Below are 16,030 nucleotides of genomic sequence, written 5' to 3'. Positions count from 1 at the left end.
GAACATGCTGTGGTCATTTACCACCCACTGATCCTTACCAATGCCAGCCCATATCCTTATATATTCCGTGACCCAACCATACCCACTCTTGCTGCTGTGCAATGACAGTGAAGACAATGATGCTGATAATGGCAGCTGTTGATCACTCTCTGTCTATGCAGTGACCTTGATCCTGCTTCACTTTTGCCTTGGTTTATAGCCGTCTCCATGGACCCCAAGTTAGCCCCATCCTCCCAGATCTTTCTTCTTCTCATACACTAGGCATCAGCCTTATTTTCTTTAATTCTTTAATTTCTTTAGCCTTACTTAAGCCCTATTTTTACTCTATTAGACTGATCCCACACGCAAGACCATCTTTTTCAAGTGTTCTGATGAAGGGAACAGCTGGTATCTTACATCCCTGCCCATGCTCACTGTACTGCTGGATTTCATTCACTTATTGCATCATTCCTATTGTGGTACACCACTTTCCAGCCAACATTTCAAGGATGAATGAAAGTATGTGACCTTCTGCCTTTCCACTAGATAAGTAGCCCAAAATGCCCTTTGATGTTGAGCCCAACTTGTAGAGCTCAAGATGTTGTAAGTTTTTAGATAATAAGCTTCTTTTATTTCTTTGTGTCTGCTAAAATTGTCCTAATAATTGTTAAGGGAAGATATGTAGCCACATTTTACACACACACACACACACACACACACACACACACACACACACACTACACATCTGTATTGTGTTACCATTATTTTGGTAGACAAAGTGACATAGCTCTTGTGCTTTCTGAAAACTGAAGATACATAGTAAATAGGCTCAGTTTTTTTTCTCCACTGAACAGTGAGTTTAGTACTCATATTGCCTCAAGTTTCTAAGCAACAAAATCTTCTCTGTTTACATAGCCCCATCTTTCTGACTATTTTTCCTTGATGTCTGCTTTTCTTACTTTAATCCCTTTTAATACCAAGCATGCAAGTCCACTAGAAAATTCCAACAGAGCAAAAGGGAAGGCTTGGAGATTATAAATTGGGTGATTAAAACATTGTTAATTTGCACTCAGGCTGGCTTAGCCTGTGTGGGACCCTGGGTTTCAATCTATCACCACAAAAAGGAAGAAAAAGGCAGCTGCTGATGGCGCACACCTGTAATCCTAAGCTGTTTATGAGGCTGAGACCTGGAGGACCAAAGTTCAAAGACAGCTGGGACCAGAAAATCTCTAAGATTCCATCTGCAATTAAGGAGCATACAGCTTGGCTCGAGACCTGGCTTAAGTGGTAGAGCACCAGGCAAGAGTGACCAAGCTGAGTGCAAGGCTTCTGTGTTCAAGAAAGGAGGGAGGGAGGAAGGAAGGAAAGAGAGAGGAAGGGAGGGAGGGAGGGAGGAAGAGAAGGGAAGGGAAAGGAAAGAAGGGATCTCAGTGGTAGAGTATTTACTTAGCATGTGCAAGGCTCAAAGTTTGAACCCCACCCCACAGCAGAGCAAAAACAAAATAAAATGAGCACCTTGGGGGGCTGGGCTGGGAAGGTGGCTCAGTGGTAGAGCACTTGCCTTGCATGCCTGAGACCCTGGGTTCGATTCCTCAGCACCACATAAACAGAAAAAAAAAGTCAGAAGTGGTGTTGTGGCTCAAGTGGTAGAGCGCTCACCTTGAGCTGAAGAGCTGAAGACAGCGTCCAGGGCCAGAGTTCAAGCCCCACAACTGACCAAAAAAAAAAAAAAAGAGCACCTTGCATATGCAGCTGATTATTTACATATTAAATATAGAAAATGGTAGGAAGAATTAACTTTTCTTTCTTTGGGAAACAGACTATTACATGTAGCTGTGGTTTCTTGTTACTCTACTCATGAAACTTACCATGGTAAGAGATATTTTTGGCTTTTTTATGCTGGTTTTGGGGCATGGACTTGGGACTTCTCGCTCTCACTGGGCCTTGTCTACTTACAATGGTGCTCTAACATTTAAGCCATGCCTTGAGTTCCAGCATTTCGCTAGTTAATTGGAGATAAAAGGCTCATAGATTTGTCTGCGTAGGCTGGCTTTGAACCTATATCCTGACTGAAAGCTTGGATTACTCACAGGAGCTTCTGGTGCCTGGCTTTACACATGTGTGCACACACATACACACAATTTATTATAGTTAAGTAGTTGTACAAAGGAGTTTCAGTTCAACATTGACATTCTTAATGTGTTACTTCTAAAACTTTCTATGTGTTAACACACTCTTTAGTTCTTGTTTTCCTTAAACTTGAGAAAGTTAAGTATCTTCAGTGGGGTTTTTATTAAACTCATTCTGGATCTCTGGTTAAGAGTTCACGTTCTTCATGGGTGAAAGGTAACAGCCAAACTCATGAAAGGTCAAAGTGTTCTTTGAAAGAACCAAAAAAGACAGAAGCAATAGGTTCTGCGTAGGATCTTACACAAGCTAAGACAAGGAACATCTAATGAAAGTCAGCTGCCCTGGCAACTCCCTTACATAAATCATATTTCTTCTTGACATTGAAACTAAAAAAAGCCATTGCGAGGTAAAAGGTTTAGTTCACTCAACTAGCAAATGTGGCAGAGTGAAGTGGAGACTCAGATGATCTGACTCTAAAATCTCTGCTCTTTGTTGCAAGATACTTTCTTTCTTAATTCTGTGTGAGTGTGTATGTGAGTGTGAGTGTGTGTGTGTGTGTGTGTGTGTGTGTGTGTGTGTGTGTGCCAGTACTGAGGCTTGAACTCAGGGCCTTCCGCTCTCACTTGGCTTTTTCACCCAAGGCTGCCCCATGAACCACACCTTCAATTCTGTATTTTTACTGAGAAATTGGAGATGAGACACCAACATCTAGCTGTGAAATGTCATTTTCTAATAGTAATTTGGCATGAGTTTTCAATGAAGTCCTAGATTGTTTTGCTTTTATATAAAATGATGCCTCTTATCAGACTATAGAATTGGTCGACTTCTCAATGAGCAGACAAATTTGTCTTCTGTCTGATGCTAAGATAGAAGGGTGTGACACTCAGCAGTTGCTCATGTATAGAATAAATTGGTTGAACATGATACATTGATGCCATAATATGGCTCATTACCTACACTCCAGGTTTTGGTGATTGGTTGGTTTATAGAGAATAAAAAGGTCTCAGTGTGTATCTCAAGCTGGACAGGAATATGCTACTTAAACTAAGTTGCCTTCCAATTCCACTTCATCAGTTTTTGAAGCTACAATTACATACATTTAGAATTGTACACAACACACACAGAGACACACAAATACACACTCATAGGACACAAGTGGCTCACGCCTGTACTTCTAGCTACTCAGGTTGCTAAGATCTGAGGATCACTGTTTGAAGCCGGCCCAGAAAGAAAGTCTGTAAGGTGGTTATCTCCAATTAATTAGCAAAAAGCTGGAAGTGGAGCTGTGGCTCCAGTGATAGAGTGCCAACCTTGAGCAAAAATGTAAGAGTCAGTGCTGAGGCCCTGAGTTCAAGCAGCAGTACTAGCACTAAAACAAAACAACCCAAGGGCTGAAAATGTGGCTTAGTGGTAGAATGCTTGCCTAGCATGCATGAAGCTCATATAAGCAGAAAAGGCTGGAAGTGGTACTGTGGTCCAAGTGGTTAAGAGTGCTAGCCTTGAGCAAAAGAAGCTCAGGGAGAGTGCCCAGGCCCTGAGTTCAAGCCCCAGGACTGGAAAAAACATAAACAAACCAAACCCCATAACAAACAACAGCAACAACAACACATGTGAAAGATTATGCTTATTACATAAACCCTTAATGAGAAAGCAGAAGCAGGTGATATGCACTTGGCCCCATATTCTGAGAGGAGATTGGCGAGGTGGTTGGGTAAACTTTTTTCTACAGAGGGGAGATGTGGCTGTTCTTAAGGGATTAAAATGGAAATCAGTCCTTAGAAATTGAAATGGAACATTGAAAGTAATGTCATAAATTGAATTCACATAAACTGAATGGCAGTATATAATCAGCAAATGGCAGTAACAATAAAAACAACAAGGGTGGTTATAAAACAATAAAAGCATAATTTATTGAGTTTTTACAATCTGTTTTTCATTATGTAATAAGTAAAGCTTATTTTAATTTAACCATCTATCTTACCACTTTTGGCTATAGGTGGTCTAAAGCTGAGGAGGCAGAGGGTGGAAGCTAGTTATGAATTAAACTCTGGGTTGGCAATTAAAGCTAGAGGAAACCCGGGCTACATTAGCAGTAGAATTTCTACTTCAATTAGGTGTTTCTCTTTGTAGCTGGGCATAATAGCCCATACCTTTAATCCTAACTACTTAAAAGGCTGAGGCAGGAAAAGATGTTGAGTTCAAAGCCAGCCTGAGCTACCTAGTAAGACTGTCTGTCTGTCTGTCTCTATATATTATACATAATATTTATTATTGTATTCCATATATAAATACACTTTTTCCCCTTGAAGTTCTGGCGATCTAATACTTCCTAGGCAACTGTTCTATACTGAGCTATTTCCCTAGCACTAAAAATATGTTCAGTGTGCTTTTATGTATTATGAGATTTCTTATATTCATATTGCTTTTCTGGACTTACTTACACCAGAGCCAATATTTTATGCAATTTGAGATGCCAACATACATAACAGGTGTTAATAAAAACAAAGAGAGTAGTACTCTTTTGCAGTTTGTAACTTCAAATACTCTTGCCAACATCTCCTTGAGAATTTTTTAAGTGAGTATATTCAGAAAAGATAGCCGAAACTGGGTGCCAGTGGCTCACACCTGTAATCCTAGCTACTCAGGAGGCTGAGATATGAGGATCATAGTTCAAAGCCAGCCTGGGCAAGAAAGTCTGTGAGACTTATCTTCAGTTAACCACTAGAAAACCAAAAGCGGTGCAGTGGTTCAAATGACAGAGCACTTGCCTTGAGCTGAAGAGTTCAAGGACAGAGCCCAGGCCCAGAGTTCAAGCCCCATGATTACCAAAAAAAAAAAAGCCAGAAATTTAAAAACAACTTATCCACAACTTATAGTAGTTTCTTAAATTTATGTAATAATTTAACTATTCACAAGGAAGCCAGAGAAAAGAGAGAGCCAATAAATGTAGCTATCACATCAAAATATAATTGGCTTATTTTTTTGGTCCAGATTGCATTAGGTAAATGTGAATCCAAGAATGGATTGTTGACTAAGAAAAGGCAGAACTACCACTGAGTTAAGTGTGTTTGTAACTTTAAAGCCAACATTATTCATTTGGCGAAAGTGAAGAGTTTATTTCTACTTGAAGACTCTGAGTCACACTAATGAATCATTAAGTTAAATGTTAATGGTCCGTTGTACTCTACTCTTATGGGAACTCCACATTCTGAAACTCCAATAAAATACCTTATAAAAGTCAAGTATCTTAAGAATTGGCACTGGGATTTTGTTGTTGTTGCTTAAGTCAGGATTTCACTATGGAGCCAACACTGGCCTCACACTCTCCATACTCTGTCTGCTGCTACCTTCCAGTGATAGGATTATAGGCATGCACCAGCAGGCCTGTCTATTGGCAGTAGATTTAAAGGTGCTAATAAATTGTTCAAAATAAATTTTGAAAAAATCTCCATTCTATGTTAATCCTCAAGATTAATCTAACCAGAAGAATTATGCATTAACAAATGTGGAAGTACAATTACAACCTTAGGTTATTGGTGTTGACCTATAAAGGATGTAATGTTGTTTGTAACATACCAAAGCAGACTGTGAATCAGTATTTTTCATTTCTATTTTACCTATCATCTCATAAAATATTGGACAAAGAAGGAATTACCATTTTGTCAGTCTACTCAATACATGGTAGATGGCTGAAAACAGAAAAGTAGTTGTAGTATAATTGATCCTTGAATAAACATTCACTCATTAAGCATCAAACTTGGATGACATACTGTGTGATTCCGTTTCTATAATGTCCTCAGAATGATAGCGTTGTAGATGGACAGCATATTATGGAAGAAGAGATCATCATGGGGCAGAGGAGGGAGCTTCTTTGTCCTGAGAGGACAGTTCTGTATCTTGATTGTTATGGTTGCTACACAAATGTTAAATGTGATAAAGTAGCATCGATGCGCGCGCGCACATACACACACACACACACACACACACACACACACACACACACATGCTCGTGCATGTACAAATAAGTACTTATAGAAACCAGTGCCTCTGAATAAGGTGTGTAGCTCGTGCTAGGGTCTGGGTATGGTTTTATACTCTAGTTGTTTATGTAAGATGGCACCAGAGCAGGAGATCTAGGTGAAGGACATCGTACTATTTGTTGTTGTTGATTTTTTAAGAGCTTGTGATATATTTTGTGGACCATACAGCTCACCCACTTAGCATGCATTAATATTCAGTGGCTTTAGCATATTCACAGAGTGCAATCTTCATCACAGGAAATTAGAACATTTCTATCACCTCAGAAAAAAAAACTCACACTGGTGTTAATATTTCCCTAGATCCTCTTGATCCTAGCAGAGGAAAACAAAACAAAAATAACCAAAAACAAAACAAGGAAATGAAAAAGAAAATGTACTCTGTCTCCAGAGATTTTCTTATGCTAGACATTTTGTATGGTTTGAATCGTATGATGAATGTTCTTTGTATTAAGTCTCTGTGAGTCTATAATTATTTCAAAATGAAAAGTTAAAAAAAAAAAAAGCCAGGCACTGGTGGGTCATGCCTGTGATCCGAATACTCAGGAACGTGTGATATCTGAACATGGCAGTTTGAAGTCAGCCCAGGCAGGAAAGTTCAAGAAAGTCTCTTACCTCCAATAAACCACTGAGAAGCTGGAAGTAGAGCTGTGGCTCAAGTGCTAAAGCACCAGCCTTGTGAAAAAGCTAAGGGTCAGTGCTCAGGCCCAAAGTTCAAGCCCCAGTTATAGCACACGTACACACACACACACACACGTACACACACACACACACACACACACACACACACACACACTTGGACTATAGCTCAGTAGCAGAGCATTTGCTTGGCATTTACAAGTCTCTGGGTTTGATCCACAGAACCACACACATTAAAAAACAATGTTTAGGGCTGGGAAGGTGGCTCAGTGGTAGAGTGTTTGCCTTGCATGCATGAGGCCCTGGGGGTTCAATTCCTCAGCACCATATAAACAGAAAAGGCCAGAAGTGGTGCTGTGGCTCAAATGGTAGAGTGCTAGCGAGCCTTCAGCTGAAGAGCTGAGGGTCACTGCCCAGGCCCAGAGTTCAAGCCTCAAGCCTCCCCCCCAAAAAACCCACAAAAAAAAAACAAAACAATGTTTGGCTGGGCACCAGTAGCTCACGCTTGTAATCCTAGCTACTCAGGAGGCTGAGATATAAGAATTGCTGTTCATAGCCAGCCTGGGAGAAAAGTCCCCATGAGACTCTTATCTCTAATTAACCACTCAAAAACCAGAAGTGGAGCTGTGGCTCAAATAGTAGAGCACTAGCCTTGAGCAAAAGAGCTCAGGGACAGTGCCCAAGCCCTGAGTTCAAGCCCCATGACCAACAAATAAAAAAGACAAAACAATGGTTAAATAAAAGTAAAAATGAGCTGCTGCTTTGGGTCACACACTGCTGGAACCACATAATTCAATAGCAGCAGTGACCACTTGGTGTTTAAGGTAGGTGACCAGAGTGAGGACCAAATGTAGTAAGTAACTCTACTGGGGAGACATGGGCCGATAGGAAACATGGAGAGTAGACAGCTCAGGTTGCAGGTGAGGTCAGGGAAAGCTTCCCAGAGGAGTTGGTGAGTATATTTTTAGTGCATGATACATGGAAAGAATTTAGGACCACGTGGGGCAGAGCGCAACCCATGTGGCATCTATAGAACTAAACTCTTTCTTGAGACTTTTGCCCCTGTTGGCTGCAGTCCCCTGATAGGACTGCGTGGCACACAGGATGCCAGACATTCCTCCTCTGTCATTTCTTGTCCCCAGTGTCCAACAAGCACCCGTTTGTGGACAGCAACCTTCTCTACCAGTTCCGAATGAATTTCCGTCGGAGGCGAAGACTGATGGAGCTGCTCAATGAGAAGTCTCCCTCTTCCCAGGAGGCTCATGACAGTCCCTTCTGCCTGAGGAAGCAGAGCCATGACAATCGGAAACCCACCAGCTTTATGTCAGGTATGCCAGCCCTGCGGTGGATGCGCCCTTGGGAAATTCTATTCTGCAAAACTTGCTATACTCATAATTAAGAAGTTTCTGTTTTTGAAAAGTCATTCTTGGGTAGCAAGCTTAAATGTCATGAGGTCATGATGGAATTATGTACTTGAAGTATAGAAAACCCTGGAAATGCTCATTTTATGTAAATGAATGCTTTATTTGCGTGGTTTATTTGCTGGTACTGGGGTTTCAATTCAGGGCCTCCAGTTTGCTTGCTCATAGCTGGTGCTCTACCACTTGAGTCACACCTCCAGCAGGACATGGCATTTTGCTGGTTCTTTGGGCGATAGAATCTTGTGAACATTCCTGCCTGAGCTAGCTTTAAACCTCAGTCCTTCTGGATTTTAGCCTGTGAATAGCTAGGATTATAAGTGTAAGCCACTGGTGTCTTGTTTGTTTGCTTGCTTGTGAGACTTGAAGTTGCCATGTACCCCAGTTTCGATCATACTGTCTCAGCCTCTTCAGTGCTAGGATTATAGGCATGCACCCCTATACAATGTTTAGAATGTATACATTCTATAATGATTCCATTTTCTAAACAATAATTTTGAAAGGACTGGGGATCAATAAAGGTCTGCTGTGGGCATAAATGTCAACAATTAAAAGGCAGCCCAACATGTATCCATTAGCTGTGAATGATTAACAGAGAATTAAAAAAAGAAAGATACAGGGAGCTGGTGGTTTACACCTGTAATCCTAACTACTCAGGAGGCTGAGATCTGAGGATGATGGTTCAAAGCCAGTCTGGGCAGGAAAGTCCCTGGGAGACTTTTTTTCCAGTTAACCGCTGGAAGTAGAACACTGACCTTGTGCAAAAGGAGCCCAGGGGCAGCGCCCAGGCCTTGAGTTCAAGCCCCACGACCAAAAAAGCAAGAAAAGAAAAACAACTTTGAAAAGAAGAGCTCATAAAGCACAGCTGCATGTGGTTCTAGGTGTGAAGCCAGTAGTTTCATGTCCACAGTTAGTGCTTGGGAATCCGAGTGGTGGTGATTGACAGCCAGAGGCAACCCCACTCACCCAGAAAAGGGAAACTTGAAACAAGCATCATTCCAAACAAGAGGATAAGATGGCCAGATGGGTCACACACACCTGTCATCCCAGCATTCGGGAGGCACAATCAGAAGGATCACATGTTCAAGGCCAGCCTAGACTTCACACCAAGACCTTTCTCAGAAAGGAGCAAGGAAGGAAATGGGGAGGGAAGAGGAGAGGGAGGGAGGAGAAGGGAGGGAGGGAAGGAGGAGAACAGAGAAGAAGAGTGAAAACGAGGTGTGGTGGTGCACAGTGTAACTATGCCCTCAAAAGACAGAGGTGGGAGGATCTTAAGTTCAAGACCAGCCTAGTCTACATAGCACGACAGGCTTAAAATACAAAAGAAAAGGAAAAGGAGAAAACAACCCAGTGAGTGAGCCACTTGAAAATGATCATTTCAGCTCCTCTGAAAACTTGGAATGGAGTCAAAGAATTTGTTGTCTTCGGGTTAGGAGTGCCAAACTAAACCCATCATGATATGAAAATGTCACCTTTTGGTTATGAATAGAAGCTGACAATAAGAACACTTACAAACTCCACATAGTGAGACATTTCTGTGTGCAGGCATTAGGAAAAGCTTGGCTGCATGCATTTTCTCATTTTTTTCTTACCATAACCTCAGAGAAAGGATTTTTCATATCTCCCTTTTACAGGTAGAAGAAAAAGGCCGAGAGCAGTTGATAAGCTTCCCCGAGGTTCCAAGGGGTGGACGGAGCTGGGACTCAACAGCTCTATCACTCCCTAATGCCTGCTTCATGCCACCCCTCCTCGGCTCTATAGCTTCCACATTCCTCAGCACACAGCTGAGTGGAGGAGCAAATAAAGCAAGGGCTACTTAGAGAAAATAAAAACTAGCTAAAGGTCAGCAGCCCAAGCCTGTGCTCCAAGTCAACTTGGCCAGGCCTAAAGGCCCCAGGAACTGTGTCCTTTTAAGGACACATAGCAGCTGAGCTATTTCCTTCCTCACTGGTACTGAGGTTTACCTGTTTCTTGAGGTGGTCCAATCAACCAGAATAGAGGATAGAGTGACTAACATCCCATAATGCCAGCAGTGGGTTGTTTGTTTCTCATGTTTCAGGCAGTGAACAGAATTTTCCCCATAGTTTCTTTCCTTCCTTATCAATACTCCCTGTGAGACAGCCTGACTTCTCCATGGCAGGAAGAACCAACTCAGAAAATTGAAGACACTACTTTACCTAACACCTGAATAGGTGCTTTGTATTTTAAGCTCCATCTTCCAGGATGTTGAGTGCATATGGTTTAATACAAATCGGGAGGCTTACTGCTTTTATGTATGTGGTGGGGTACTGTGTGTGCACGCATGTGCAAGTAAGTATGTGTGTGTGTGTGTGTGTGTGTGTGTGTGTTTGTGTATAGGCAAGGTCTCACAATGTAGGTTCAGGCTGGCCTCACTTTTCCAATTGTACAATCCTAGGCATTCACTATCATGCCCAACTCCAGTGGGATTTTTTGTTTTTCCCCTTCCCTCACCTTCTTTTTTTGTTTTTAGGGTAGTGTGAATTGAACCCAGGACCTTGGCACTTGCTAGGCAAGTGTCCTACCATGTGACCTACACTCCCAGCTCTCCAGTGGGGTATTTTCTTTTCCTCTTTTTAATTTTTTTCTTTTTTAAATGAGTCCCTGTTGTAATCATAATTATTGCTTGCTAAGGAAAATTTGAGAGAATTACAGAATCGTGGGCGACTCACGTATTATGTTAAATCTGTTGATGTTAAATGTTTCTCTAGACATTTCTGTGCATAGATTTGGGGCGTGTTTACATAGTTGTTATTCTACTGTACATAGAATTTTATGTCATTTTTGTACTTAAAATATATAAACTCCCCCCCCCCCCAAAAAAAAAAAAACAATAAAAACAAATCGAGAGGCTTACCCCATCACTGTTAGTTCATTACATGAGTAGCTACTACTTTGAGCTTATCTCTTGGGAGGGAATGTTTTGACTGGGGAGTTCTTGGTTTGATGGTTTAAACTCAGGGCCTTTGCACCTGCTAGATGAGGATGAAACCACATGAGCCATGCCCCCAGCCCATTTTTGCTTTAGTTATTTTTCATTAGGATCCCATCTTTTTATTGCTGCAGCTGTGATCCTCCTGATTCCCTCTTTCTGAGTGTCTAGAATTGCAAGCCAGAGCTTCTATGTGCCTGGCCAAGTTTGGTAGGGCTTTTGTTTTGTTGTTGTTGTTTTGTGGTTCTGGTCCTGGGGCTTGATCTCAGGGCCTGAACACTGTCCCTGAGCTTTATTTTGCTCAAGACTAGTGCTCTACCTCTTTGAGCCACAGCTCTATACTTCTGGCTTTTTTGGAGGGAGGTAGTTTATTGGAAATAAGAGTTTCACAGACTTTCCTGTCCAGGCTGACTTTGAACTTCGATCCTCAGATCTCAGCCCCCTGAGTTGCTAGGATTACAGGTGTGAACCATTGGTACCCAGCCATTTGGTAGTTCTTGAAATAATATCCTGTGTTCACTCACATACATTATATAATTCTCTCCCTGCACCAATCCGGTAAAATAACATTATTCTCACCTTATAGTTAGGGAAATGGAGGCAGAGCGAAGTGGAAGAATGACACAAGTTGTCCTAAGCATCAGAGATGCACCTCAGGTACTTTTTTTTTTCGGGCTCCTGGGTTAGGATGCTTTGTCTTGGCAAAAGTAGCTTGCTTTGCTGCATCAGGAAGTTGAAAGCCCAGGAGCTCCAGGAATGAAGACTTTATTCTGTTCACTAACAGTGTATGTTTCCTATTCTGCAGTCAGCCCTAGCAAGGAAATCAAGATCGTGTCTGCTGTGCGGAGGAGCAGCATGAGTAGCTGTGGCAGCAGCGGCTACTTCAGCAGCAGCCCGACCCTCAGCAGCAGCCCCCCTGTGCTCTGCAACCCCAAGTCTGGTAAGCATGCGAGGGGTGGCCATGCTCCTGGGTATGCCAGTGTGGTGCATGCTGGGAAACAGATTCTGAGGTGGAGGAAATCTATTGAATAGAAGACGAAGTAGGGCCCAGCAGAGGGGGGAGAGTCACCTGAAATGAAGTCTCAAGAAAGGCTTTCATTTGTCTCAAGCAGGGACTGCCCTACAGTTACATGCAGTTGCATTGATTTAGCTGGGTCTTTAAACTGACCTGTGGCCTTGTTTGTGGTTGGTTGTTCCTGAGAGAAATACATGACTTTAATCATGAGAGTTCTCTTCCAAGAGATGGTTGCTCAAATCACTGGAGGCCTGTCTGCCATTAGCTCTCCCAGAAGAGTCTCTTTGTCCTCAAAGGTGTTCGGGCAGTGTGTTCACCATAACAGGAGACATAATGCCTCCCCAGGTTGTGGAAAATCCCAGGATCCACCAGGGGCTAGCACTCCTAAGGAAGAAAGAAGGGAGACCTGCAAACCTACCAATCTCTGTGACTCCTTGGCACCCTGCCAAGGAGTGTCACAATCTATTCATGGCCCCCATGGTCTTCATATTCCATTTAAAAAAAAGCTAGGCTCAAAGATTGCTGATAAATTCGTCCTAACAAGCAATCAGAGTACATTGTGTACATGCACAGAAATGTTACAAGTTATGTATGCTAATTAGCCAGCCACCAGTGGCTCATTCTTATACTCTTAGCTACTCAGGAGACTGATATTTGCGTACTACATTTCTAAGCCAGCTAAGGCAGAAAATTCTGTAAGACTCTTTATTTCCAAATCAGCAGAAAGCTGAAAATGGAAAGGTGGTATAAATGAGAGAAAAAGATAAGGAAGAGGGCTGGGAAGGTGGCTCAGTGGTAGAGTGCTTGCCTTGCATGCATGAGGCCTTGGGTTTGATTCCTCAGCACCACATAAGCAAAAAGAAAAAAGCCAGAAGTGGCGCTGTGGCTCAAGTGGTGGAGCGCTAGCCTTGAGCTGAAGAGCTGAGGGACAGCACCCAGGCCCAGAGTTCAGGCCCCATGACTGGACCCCCCCCCAAAAAAAAGATAAGGAAGAATATAAGGCCTTTAGTTCAAGCCCTTATAATGGCACTATCTATCTATCTATCTATCTATCTATCTATCTATCTATCTATCTATCTATCGATCGATCGATCTATTTATCCAACCATCTATAGATATATAATATGCTAATAAAAGTCTTTGATATTCCATTTTAAAAAGGAAAAGAAAAAAACCACCATATTACTGTGTCCCTGTCCTGTGACCCACCTGCTGTTTTGGACAGTCTCTTTCTAGTCCTTCAATTTTTTTGTTTCTCACAACTAGTGCTCTACCAAATGAACTATGCCTCCAGCCCAGATTTTTGCTGGTTAATTTGAGATGGAGTTTCTCAGACCTTTTGGCTGGCCTTTAGCCGAGATTCTCAAAATCTCATCCTGATCATGTAACACAAGCATGAGACACTGGTTCTAGACCCGTTTTCCAGTTCTCAATGAAGGTTCTCGGGAAGGTTCATTTTGGTAGGTTTAAGGCAGTGGCAGGTCAGGTACTGGCTGCTGTCTCTGTAGGCTTGATGGGTAACATAGTGGCCAATGAAAACAGAAGTCTTAGGAGAGAACACTCAACATTTTCTTCTAAGATTCTGCGACGCTATCCACTTGCAGACAGCATGGCACCGGGGACCACGTGACCCAGTGGCTGACATTGTGACCAGGCCATCCAATGCCCAGATCTGACACTAATTCTGCTACCTACCCCTTCATTAGCTCTAGAACCCTAGACATGAGCAATTTAACTTTTCCATGCTTGTTTTCTCACATATAAAACAGGAATAGCAAGGAGCCTCACTCATTAGTCTCATGTGACTAAGTGAATAGTGGAGATGCAGCACCTAGCACAGTGCCATGTAAATCCTTGGGGAAGTTCACTAATATTACTCCTCAGGACACAGGGCAGTATGGACAGTGCCCCCAGGTTCCTAGGTGTTATTCATTGAAAGTGAAGCTTGAGTGCATGTATGTTTATGACTTTGAAATGTCTAAATTCGTTTAAGGATTTGGAGGGAAGAAATGGGAGAAGTAAGGCTGGTACTGTGGCTCACACGTGTAATCCTAGCTGAGATCTGAGGATTGAGGTTTGAAGCCAGCTTGTGCAGACAAACCCCCAAGACTTAAAAAAAAAAATCTCTAGTTAACCAGAAAAAAGCTGGAAATAGGAGTGTCTCAAGTGGTAGAGCATCAACCAGTCTTGAGGAGAGAAAAAAAAAAAGCAAGAGTGTGAGGCCTTGAGTTCAGGTCCTAGAATCAGCCAAAAATAAAAAAGGGAAGGGAGGAAGGGAGCGTAGAGGGGAAGGAGAGAGGGAGGGAGGAAGGGAAGGAAGAAGGAAGCAGGGAGAGAGAAGAGGGGGAGAGAAAGAAAAGAAGAGGAAGAGAGGGAGGGAGAGGAGAATGTAAATATAGAAGTCATGACTGTTTTCTTTATTAGATGAATTTCATTCTAACCTTGACTCCTTTCCTGACATTCTTGTGCCCCTTCCCTTTACTGTTTGTTGTTGTTGTTTGCTTGCTTGTTTTGTTTGCTACCTCCCCTTCTCTCTATCTCTCTGAGCTAGATTTCAGGCTATTTGCTGATACTTTCTTCTTGTCATTTCTGCTTATTGGTGGTTACACGGGGTGTTGAGTGAATGTCAGCTGAGTGAGGCCAGCAGGGCCCTGGGCGTGCTTGTTGCTGACACTGTGTCTGTCTCTCAGTGCTGAAGAGACCGGTCACATCTGAGGAACTCCTCACTCCCGGGGCTCCGTACGCCAGGAAGACGTTCACGGTAAGGCTTGCTTCTTTTCTCTTGCTGATGTTTTTGCTTGTCAGTGTGTCCATGTATGAGCTTATGGACTACACTGAAAATGTTTCTTCATGTTTCATTTTGTCTTTAACATGATTGTATGGTTCGCTTCTTGACTTTAAGGTCCTGAAATACAAGATTTGTAATTCATATAATATCCTTTCAAAGCAGATATTCACTATGCACTTATTCTGATGTAATTACAGATTTTGAAGGCCAATAGCAATACATATAATGTCAAGAGCTTCTGGATTATGGCTAATCCTAAAAACAATTTAAGAGTCTGAAGGCAGAGCCCATTCACTCATGCCTGTAAGTCCTATTTAAGAGTCTGAGATCTGAGGATCATGGTTTGAAACCAGCTTGGGCAGAAAAGTCCACAAGATTCATATCACCAATTAACCAGCAAAAAGCTGGAAGTGGAGATGTGGTCCAGGGGTTGAAGACTGCAAACCTTAAATGTAAAAAGCTAATAAGCAAGAGCACATGGCCCTGTAAGTAAGCCCCAGTACTACCAACCCCCCCCCCCCCCAACCTCCCCCCAAAAAAGTCCTGAGATAGAGAAACTGTGGGAGAAGTCATTCCTTTGTAAGAGCTGGTGCCATAAACAAGGTCAGCACAAGCTAAGGTCTAAGGGCTTCTGACTTAGCTCCACAGAGCTGAAAGCAGATCCTGAAAGCCCTTAGAAGTCTGAGACCTCCCTTCTGCCTTCTACCAGCCCATCTGATTTCCTTTAAACAGACTCTGAACTGTTCGTATGGACTTCACCCCCTCCATTTCCCCTTCTTTTGCCTGTTCCTCTCAGTCTCCACACACAGATACCCTCTTTAAAGCTTGTCTCTTCTTTCCTGCTATCTTGTGACTTTTGCCTGTTCCCTTAGGGGAGAGCACTCTTTCTGCACTCATTCACGCTATGAACATTGGTTGAGTGCTATTTCCTGTGCTGAGTAAGCATGGAGGAGTTAATGTAAGAAACGTGTGATAAAATATGTGTAGCAAGGGGAAAGTCAAGTAGCACATTTGGAAATGAAATTAGGACGAATTGATTGATAACATCAGATCCGAAGTCGCCACTCTTTCCCG

General features: G+C 42.5%; 1 protein-coding gene across 1 annotated transcript in view; it reads left to right on the top strand.

Moving 5' to 3' along the window:
• Deptor (DEP domain containing MTOR interacting protein) overlaps positions 1-16,030 on the top strand; it is a 121,596-nt gene that overhangs the window by 72,726 nt on the left and 32,840 nt on the right. The window contains exons 5-7 of the mRNA XM_042672992.1: positions 7,928-8,113; positions 11,959-12,093; positions 14,859-14,929. Of these exons, the coding sequence (XP_042528926.1) occupies positions 7,928-8,113; positions 11,959-12,093; positions 14,859-14,929 (392 nt within the window). The remainder of the gene's footprint in view (positions 1-7,927; positions 8,114-11,958; positions 12,094-14,858; positions 14,930-16,030) is intronic.

Source organism: Dipodomys spectabilis, unplaced genomic scaffold (genome assembly GCF_019054845.1).
Source record: "Dipodomys spectabilis isolate Male_0828 unplaced genomic scaffold, ASM1905484v1 ptg000783l, whole genome shotgun sequence".
Lineage (NCBI taxonomy): Eukaryota > Metazoa > Chordata > Mammalia > Rodentia > Heteromyidae > Dipodomys > Dipodomys spectabilis.
The sequence above is the reverse complement of the archived record's forward strand: the minus strand, read 5'-3'. Positions and strand labels throughout refer to the sequence as shown.